The sequence below is a fragment of the Myotis davidii genome, unplaced genomic scaffold, assembly GCF_000327345.1.
Source record: "Myotis davidii unplaced genomic scaffold, ASM32734v1 scaffold147, whole genome shotgun sequence".
Taxonomy (NCBI): Eukaryota; Metazoa; Chordata; class Mammalia; order Chiroptera; family Vespertilionidae; genus Myotis; species Myotis davidii.
In genome coordinates this window covers 9408526-9419007 of record NW_006383010.1, presented here as the reverse complement: position 1 = coordinate 9419007, position 10482 = coordinate 9408526, and the positions used below count along the sequence as shown (strand labels likewise).

At 37.0% G+C, this 10482-nt stretch overlaps 1 protein-coding gene across 4 annotated transcripts in view; it reads right to left on the bottom strand.

Annotated features, from left to right (window-relative positions):
• Positions 1-267: 267 nt before the first annotated feature.
• Positions 268-10482, bottom strand: part of AKAP7 (A-kinase anchoring protein 7) — an 85650-nt gene continuing 75435 nt past the window's right edge. For 3 of the 4 annotated variants that reach the window (XM_006778477.2, XM_006778478.2, XM_006778479.2), the window contains one exon: positions 1329-2290. In XM_006778477.2, the coding sequence (XP_006778540.2) occupies positions 2097-2290 (194 nt within the window). In that variant the 3' untranslated portion in view covers positions 1329-2096. Of the gene's footprint in view, positions 2291-10482 lie in introns of all 4 variants that reach the window. The other variant, XM_006778476.2, reaches the window with a different exon arrangement.

Genomic DNA, 10482 nt, shown 5'->3' with positions numbered 1-10482 from the left:
CTTCAGTGACACGTTCTTAGCAGTTTATGAGATGCTATTCAGATTGTCTTTGCACTGAATGCTGTGTGGTTAATTCTGTGTGAAGCTGACTGATTTGAAGTGATTAAAAGTCTAAAATTGAGGGAGCTCTGGCAACGGTGCAGTCTTGGCACAAGGGATAAGAACATCCAGGTGAAGATGCGCTGAGACTATCAGAGCTCCTGTCTGTGACTTCGTTACACCGACCCAGACCCAACAAGTTCCAAGAGAGAGAAAATGAGGAAAGGCAACAAGGAAAACAATACATTTATTAAGAAGCATGAAAATGCAAAAACTCATTTATAAATAAATGTAGTATAATTTACCCAGTGAAAAAATAGCTAAAATCCAAGAGTCAGCTGGATTTTATATTTGAAATGATTACATATTTGATCTCCAATGATTTTCCCCCACCATCATGCTCTCTTACTAGCAGCAATTTCACAATGACCATAGAAAAAGTTGTTACCAATGATTATCATACAAGGGGAAATTTTTCAAGAATTTTCTTTAAAAATAAATCAGTGCAAACAAATTCAAATTCTAATGGATACATAAAACCTGGGCTTATCTTCAGAAAAGTAGAAAATAAAAATCCCAAACATTTATTCATTAAGAAATGAAAAGGCATACTACATTTTGATCATTGAAAAATAATGCATATGGATATTATAACACGTTCTTAACCAGTGATTGCAATAATTACATTTGTAAATGTTCATTCAAGTACTAGTGGCAGTATTCAATAAACATTCAAATTCCCACTAAAAGTAACACTAGATATAGTCACATGTGGACAGCCCTTCTTTTGATTTACTACTACAACAAAATTTATGTCAACAAGAAGCAAGTGACCTTAAAATGTTGTCTTTTTTTTCTATAAATGACTTTTCACAGTCTGCATATTTTATCTGTGAAGATCCCAAGACATTTTACAACAGCTAATTAAGAAAGTCCTTTTAATAAAATAACTTGATATTATAGAAACAAACAATACCAAACACAAGTGTAGCTTTAAAAATAAAAATAACAGGGCAGAATCGGTTTTCTTTGGCAAGAAGTTGTTAATTCCTTACCAAATGTTGGTGTGCATAGTAAAGACACTATCAGAACACTTCTTTGGTATTTACCAAAGAGCCATTTAGTCGGCTGAAAGGGCGTCATAAACTATGGTACCATGATAGTAATATAGAGCTCATGTTAAAGTTGCACTGAAATCAACATCGTTTTCTTGATTATTGTTGTTAATGGATCTTCCTTCAAAAAGCTCCCTTCTAATTTTGGCCTGAGTCTCAGGCTGGAATAAAAGTTCTTTTATCTGTTTCACTTTGGACTTCAGAACCATCCTTTCTCTCTGCAAAGCTTCATTAATTAAGTCTCGGATTCCAATAGGTCTCTTGCCTACAGAAAAAAAAAATTTACAATACATTTTACATACAAATGCCAATGAAAAACATTAAATGTGGCACACCAACTGATCAAAAGAGGGTTAACAAGAAACCTTTAAAATGTGGCCCACATCTTATAGAAAAGGTTGCATTTTGCCAAAAATATATTATTTACCTGAAACAAATTGACTGTAAATAAAGTTCACTCCATAGCGACCGCATACATAGGACAAACATAAAACATTATGGAGTGTGAATAATCATTTCAACAGTGATTATTTGAAACTTAGCACTTGTTAGCTGTGTGAATATTTTGGCCTCAGATAAGGTAGTCAAATGCCCTGCTATGCAATATAAATGGCAGTATTCCAGTTATGGCAAGGCCCCTTCCACGGCCTTTGAGTCCATGAGGCATAACCCAAAGTCCCCTCTCCCTTGGCCATGACCCAGGGCAAGTGAAACTTGGGCCATTCTTCATTCATAAATTAATTTCCTCTGCTAGTCCCAGCGCTCCATATTTCTTCTGTTGTGTTTCAGAAATGCAAACACACTGATCATGAAAGCATTAGGCAACCTCCACAGATTGGACAAGAGACACTCAAACAACACATTGCAAATCAGTCCACTGACTCAGCAGAGGGGAGCAGGGATGCTTCTCACGGAGCAGAGGGGCCTGCCTGCATTTGGGTCTCATTTCCTGTTGTCATTGTCAGTGCCATTCCTATCAGCCTCTTCAGTTTTCACAGTGCTCCCATCCCCTGGCTTGTGTTTGTTCTGTGTTTCTTCCAGATACTGCTGGACAGCCTTGAGCACTGCGTTCTCCACCAGCCTCTTACTGAGCTTTACCAGTTCAGCATCATCAGGCTCACCTCCATTCTTATCACCTACATTCCACAACAGAGAAGAGAGGTCACTGAGATCATATTGCCATAGAAACTCAGCATGCAGGGGCCGGCTAGTGCAGATAGTGAAAAAGAGCAAGTGTCCTTCAATCTGGTCAACTCAATCTATAAATCCAAGAATACTGAGTTGGCTTTTCATTTGGTATTTGCAGAAACAGATTGCCTATTCCTAAAGCCTTCAGGACATAAAGTAGTTCATAAGCCCCAATCTGAAAATACTCTACCTATAATGCTGAAATTTCCTCATTTCTGCATGGAATTTTTGTTTTTATCTTATTCAAGGCCAATTGTTATTACTGAAGTTCATGTGCCCACCTGGAGCCTCAGACATGAATTCACCAACTAGACCTATTTCTGTTTCTCCTTCTCTACTGCCTAATGCCAAGTAATCAAAATTTGCCTATCAGCTAACTACTTAAGATCAGTAATTTTAAAATGTTTGTCCTACAGGTTGGTTGTTAATAAACTCTTAGCACTCCTAGGAAGACAAAGGCAGTTACTACTGCTATAAAATAAGCTTGTAAAGCTAATATTCTTTTTAATCTCACTGTTATCACTGGAATTTAAAAAGTAGAAAACTCTTGCCCTAGCCAGTTTGGCTCAGTGGATAGAGCATCAGCCTGTGGACCAAACGGCCCCAAGTTCGATTTTGGTCAAGGGCACATACCTTGGTTGCAGGCTCCTCTCTGGCCCAGGGTCCTGGTGGGGCTCATGCAGGAGGCAACCAATCGATATGTTTCTCTCACATTGATATTTCTCTCTGTCTTTCCCTCTCTCTTCCACTCTCTGTAAAAATCAATGGAAAAATACCCTCGGCTAAAGATTTAAAAAAAACAAAAAAGGAGAAAACTCTTCAGGGAAGAGTTAGGCTTATGATGGTAAACTACTAGATGTTAATCTTTTATGGCCATTTTCCTTCCCCGCTCGTGATGATCAAGGTTTAACTATTCTTTCTTTCATTTTATTGTAAAAGGTAAAGCACAAGGGAGCTCAGTCACTCATGTCCATTCAGTACCTTATCACCTTCCATTGAGCTGTGGACTCAGGAAGGCAGATGACTGGAGGCAAAGATATTTAAGCTCCTAAATATATTGAGCAAATACTAACAGATCTCAGGGAAGTTATAGAAAGCAATACAATAATAGTAGGGAACTTTGATACTCCACTTTCAACAATGGCTAGATTATCCAGACAGAAAACCAACATTGGACTTGAACAATACTTTAGACCAAATGGACCTAATAGACATATACAAACGTTCCATCCAACAGCACCAAAATACATTCTTCTCAAGTGCAGACGGAATATTGGCAAAAGACATATGTGATAAAGAACAATATATGCAGAGAACTCTTAAAATTCAACAATGAGAAAACAAACAAACAAAAAAACATGGTTTAAAAATAGGCCAAGATCTTCAATAGACCAGAAAAGAGAGCCCAGAAATATACCCACATCTGTAGGGTAATTAATTTATGACAAAGGAGGCAAGAACATAAAATGGGATAAAGACAGTCTATTCAATAAATGATGTTGAGACCATTGGACAGATACATGCAAATAAATGAAACTAAACCACCTTCTTATAACACATATAAACTCAAAATGGATTAGACCTGAAACCATATAGCTCTTAGAAGAAAACATAGGCAGTAAAATCTCAGACATTTCTCTTAGCAATGTTCTTTTTTCTCAAGTATCTCCTCGGGCAAGGGAAACAACAACAAAAAATAAACAAATGTGCTTACATCAAACTAAAAAGTTTTTGTGCACCAAGGGAAACCATCAACAAAACAAAAAGACAGCCTATTAAATGGAGAAGAAGATATTTGCCAATGATACATCTGAAAAGGGGTTAATATCCAATGTTCATAAAAAACTCAGACAACTCAACACTAGAAAAATCAAACAACCCAATTAAAAGGTGGGCAGAAGACCTGAAGAGATACTTCTCCAAAGAGGATATGCAGTTGGCCAATAGACATATAAAAAGTTGTTCAACATCATTAATTATCACAAAAATGAAATAAAAACCACTATGAGATACCACCTCACATCTGTCAGAATGACTATCACGAATAAGTCAACAAACAAGAAGTGTTGGTGAGGATGTGGAGGAAAAGGAATCCTAGTGCACTACTGACAGGATTACAAATTGGTACAGCCACTATGGAAAACAGTATGAAGGTTCCTCAGTAAATTAAAAAGAAAACTGTCTATGACCCAGCAATTCCACTTCTGGGTATGTATCTGAAGAAACAAAAAAACCCACGAATTTCAAAGAATATATGCACCCACATGTTCACTGCAGCATCATTTACAATAGCCAAAACATGGAAGGAACCCAAGTGCCCAATGAGTAGATAAAAAAAGCTGTGTTATATTTACACACTGGAATACTGCTGACCCGCAAAAAACCAAAAAGTGAAATATTAACTTTTGCATGGATAGACCTAGAGCAGCAGTTCTCAACCTGTGGGTCGCGACCCCTTCGGTGGTCAAACGACCCTTTCACAGGGGTCGCCTAAGACCATCCTGCATATCAGATATTTACATTATGATTCATAACAGTAGCAACATTACAGTTATGAAGTAGCAACGAAAATAATTTTATGGTTGGGTCACAACATGAGGAACTGTATTTAAAGGGCCAGAAGGTTGAGAACCACTGACCTAGAGGGTATTATGCTAAGTGAAAGAAACCAACCTGAAAAGGATACATACTATATTATTCCAACTGTATGACATTCTAGAAAGGCAAAACTATAGAGACAGTAAAAAGATAAGTGGTTGGCACAGGTTGAGGGGAGGTGGTAGAGGAATGAGTAAGCAGAGCACAGAGAATTTTTAGGACAGTGAAAATATTCTGTATGGTCCCATAATGATGGATACATGGCATTATACATTTTTTCAAACCCACAGAAGATACAATACCAAGAGTGAATAATAATGTAAACTATGGACTTTGAATCATTACGAAGTGTTGATGTTGGCTTATCAATTATCTACGACTTCTCTTTTTCCGTTTGTAATATCATTTCTCTTAGTCCAAACAATGATCCACATTGTTCTCTACACAATTTCTACTGTAATGCTGGCAATGCTGTCATTTCTTATTGGAAACCTTGGTTATATAATAGAATTACTGATGGTGATATGACAGAACTAATATGTGTGTAAGGAAAGAAATGTATGATACACATATGAGCTTAAAATTCAATTCTGCTATTTTCTTTCTTCTTTTTATTTCAATCCTCACCTGAGGATAATTTCCCATTGATTTTTAGAGAGAGTGGAAGAGAGAGGGAAAGACAGAGAGAAATATCAATGTGAGAGAAATATATCAATTGGTTGCCTCCTGCACAAGCTCTGACCAGGCCCAAGCCGGGAAGAGCCTGCAACCAAGATACGTTCCCTTGACCAGAATAGAATTCAGGACCCTTTGGTCCACAGGCCAACGCTCTACCCACTGAGCCAAACTGGCTAAGGCTATTTTCTATCTGCACAACCTTGTTCACAATCTCTCCAAAACTAAATATTCCTTCAATGGGCCAAAAAAGATGATAATATACCCTAAACTACTGTTGTAAGCATTAGAGATACTCCTCGCTGGTGGTTAACACGAGGGGTTTGATGGGCTCATTCTGCGTGAGCCCCTGCTTCCCGCTGCCTCCCAGGCTGGCTGGACGGGCAAGACCCTCCCCTGACATTGCATCTGCTAAGAGGATAAAGCATTCTTATGACAAAGATGCCAAAAGCATAAATTTTTGAACGATCGTGTTCTTTGGCAGAAAAGCAAGGCTGAAAAATGAGCATTGTTTTGAATTTTAAAATTATTTGTTCATGTAATTTATTATAATCTATGGAGATATTTTTACATAAAACTTAAAAAAGCATTACTAGCTGGAATTAGTATTCACTTGTTTGGCCAACACTCTTGTGATAACATATACTTTTCTTGTAGGCTGATATTCCACGGTAGGAGCTGATTCAAGCAGAAATAAAGGTCACTTTCCTGTTCTGAAGGCAATGTTCACCAAGACAGTAGCATAAATGTTGTCAGCAATCTAACCTGGTTAAATCAATAATAATTGTAGATATCACTCTACCGCTTTCATAAGCAGAAGGACACACACACCCAGGTCAGAAGGTTCCACAGCATCAGGAAATCCCCGTTGTTCTAGGCCACTAATAGCAGGAAGAGAAATACTTCCTTCCATTCTTTTAGGTAACACTTCACCCTTTTCAAAGTGCTTTCAGAAACATTCTCTCATTTGATCCTCAAAGAAACCTTATGAAGCAAAATAAGTGCTCTTCTTCCCATATAGCAAGTCAGAACAATGAAACAGCAGAGGTTACATAAATTGTCTAAGATCACAGAGTAAAGTGATGGGAATCGGTAGCTCTCACTCAAAATCAGGGAAATTAGTTCATCCAGGACACCCACCCCCAAGTGGATACTCCACAGCTCTCTGCTGCACCCTCACCCTGGGGAAATGAGGTATACATGTGAGAAACACCACATAATTTAATGATTGGTTAATTGGAAACAGAAAAATTCAGAAGGTTTCATTCTCAGGTTGAAATTTTTATACTAAATGGATATTGATTAATGTAGTACAATCCTTTTCTTCCATCTTCTGTCCATCTCTCCTTTTACACACATTCACTGAGTGCCCTCTATTTGTGGTATTCTTGCAATGAATACAGAAATGAACCCCACATGGACCCAGCCTTCAGGAAGCCTGCAATTTAGGAAGGGCTGGTCTGGGTGACTGCAGAATTCAGTGTAGTATGAAATGACTGATGAGGTGAGAGGGAAGGAAAATGACGAGGCTGGAATTGTATGCAGGGGAAGAGACTACGAAGGTTCCACTGCGGAACATACTGAGGAGTCTGCACATCATTTATTTATTTACTTAGCGCACCTACTATGATCAAAGCGCACTTCTAGATTCTGAGAGATACACAAATTATTAAGGCTTGTCTTCAAGGAACGACTTATTTCAACCCATTTCATATAATGTTAAAGAAAATTATATTTTCTGAACACAGCGAGTATTTTAAAAGGTAAGCTTGAGTCTCAAAACATTGCTATTATTTTTTTAGGAAAACATCAGACACGCCACTAACCAGTGATTTTGCTTCATTTTAGGTTCGATACAAATAACCAGTCATTAAGCTTAGTGAGAGACACTAAAATACAAGCATAACTAACAGTGTAATCAAGAGCATCACAAATACTTTAAATATCACGGGATGGAAGAAACTGTATTTTCAAAAATTATTCAAAATGTAGCTCTCTTTAACTCAGCTGCCTAATCCTAAACCAAACCTTTTTGAATAAGCATGCAGAGGGTATTTTATAACACATAAACTTCACTATTTATTCAACTAGCCAACACCTAAAATTGGTTAAACTGCCACAGTTCATTTTCTTTGATGGCTTCCAAAACCTAATTTTTAAAGTCTGACCATGAAAATCCAGGTGCACAGAACTATTTGGTCAGTGTATTTTCCTTGTAAATACTGAGCAATCTGTGGACCAATCTACAGGGTATTCTAAAAGCCATGCTAATGGCTCAAACAAAGAATGTGTAAAGCTAAAGAAAACTTGAAGACAACTAATCATTAAAATGAAATCAAGGGAAAACTGAAAATATAAAATCATCCATGGCCATGACTATAAACTGCAATTGAAAAATAAAATTTAAAAAATAAAGTCATCCATGGCCGTTCTTCCAGGCATCTAATAAAAATGAATAAAGAAACTGAGCACTTTTATTTTTATTTTTTATATATTTTACTGATTTTTTACAGAGAGGAAGGGAGAGGGATAGAGAGTTAGAAACATTGACAAGAGAGAAACATCGATCAGCTGCCCTCTGCACACCCCCTATTGGGGATGTGCCTGCAACCAAGGTACATGCCCCCGACTGGAATCGAACCCAGGACCCTTCAGTCCGCAGGCCAACGCTCTATCCACTGAGCCAAACCAATTAGGGCGAAACTGAGCACTTTTAAAAAACTGAAGCATGGTGAACCCATAAATGTACCAGTATTCCTTTAACTTCAGGGGGAAATAACTAAAGAAAATAATTTAGCAAATACTTTTATTTTCTTAATGACCTAATGTTACTGGTGAAAACAAGTTCTCTTGTGTTGTCAAGAGAAAAGAATTTCAAATGGCAGAACATGGAGAAGTTTAAACATGATGGCAAGATTTTATTTGGGGTTAAGGGAATTAATACACCCTCCAGACACAGAGGGCAGGCAGGCTCAGCAACTGCCACGAGGCTCCTGTTAATCCTCCATATATTTTGTTGGTTCACAGTAAAGAACAAGGCGCCATTCAAACCGCCTAAACCAACTTTCTGAATTTTCCAGAGCACTTAGCACAGTGCTCTGCTTATGGTAAGTATTCAATAAAATTAGCTATTACTGTTTTGATTTGAATGCAAGGGATACTGTGACCTTTTTCAATATATAAGGTTACAAGGCTACTTGTTTATGATTTTCCTGCTATAAGTCACAGTAAGCAAATAAGATAGGGGCAACCTATTCACTTGAAAATATGTTCCTTGAAACAACGTTGGCATAACTACAAACAAGAATGTTATGCGTTGCTCTCTATAGCTTGCATTTACATTTACTTGCAACTAAATAATGTTCCTTCATAGGTAGAGAAAAGCTACCGCTAATTAATCTTGCAAAAGGCTTTTTCAACAGACATAGGAATAGACTGTAGCTAAAACGGTGAGATACAGATGGTTTTAGGTTTCTAGATGCACCAAACTAAAATGTGAGGCATTGAAAAATACTGATTTCCTGTATTCACCTACATTATGTCAATTATATCTCAATAAAACTGAAAAAATAGAAATATTTACTTAAAAAATCATAAGATTGTAGAACATAAGCTTAACAAACTTGAAAAGAACACATACTTACTTTTTTAAAGAATTTTCATAAACTATGAATTAGTTTTAAAATAATTTTTCTTTTTAAGTTTGTTAAACTGATCAGGGCAAGTTTGCTGGTATTGAAGTTAGTAATTTAAAATAGTCATTTAATAGCTATTATGAAATAAATAACAAAAAATATATATTCCTTAGTGAGGTTTTCAGGCGTCTAGAGATTTTTTTTGGTTAACATTCAATGCAAAACTACTAGATGGATTACCTAATATGTATACTATCTTTTTACTGGAAGAAATAAATAAACTATGATCTTGAAAGCGATTTTTAAAAAAGTATATTTTTTTTTAATAAAAATTTGGGTCACCTAAAATTTTATTTTCTTAAAGAAAGAGTTTAGTGACTTAAAAAACTTGAAAACTCTGTCTTAAAATATCTTCTTTTAGGCAATGTATTGAGAATTTTTAATACAAAATTTGACTATGATAACTTCTCTGTGTTTCAGGATTCCATTTCAGGGTATTCATTATTTAAAACAAGAGTTATTGCAAACATAATCAGAATACTACTGGTTTTAACTTAACTTTACCACTTGGCTTCTAAAATCACCAAAAGAAAATGTGTTAAAATGAACACCCACTGTCCTAATTCTGCACACTGGAGCCATACAGACTTGCTCTTCTTTCCCTTCCACAGTAAAGAATCCTCCAAGTATTTTAAGACAACTAGCCCATCTGTCTCCTCTCCCAGCTGAGCAGCCAGAGTACTTCAGCCCTCCTCCAATGATGTGGTTTCCAGGCTCCTCGCCATCCTGACCTCCCTCCTCAAGACACGCGCTCTTGTCAGAATTCTAAATAGGACTGACTGCTATGGATCTACAGAAAGTCTTAAATTAACAGATCATCTGCTTGCCAGTTTATTAGCTATCAATACATCAATCCAAACTCTGAAAAAGCTGAGCTTCACAGCTAACTTTAGCTGAATATTTTACATGCTTAGGAAGTGTGAATTTTATTTTTGCTCTAAAAGTCAGATACAAGACATGAACTTGAAATTTGAGCCTTAGCTGGTTTGGCTCAGTGGATAGAGCATTGGCCTGTGGACTGAAAGGTCCTGGGTTCCATTCCAGTCAAGGGTACATGGCCAGTTTGGGGCTCGTTCCCCAGTTGGGGGCATGCGGGAGGCAGCTGATCAATGATTCTCTCTCATCATTGATGTTTCTGTCTCTCCATCTTCCTTCTTCTCTGAAATCAATAT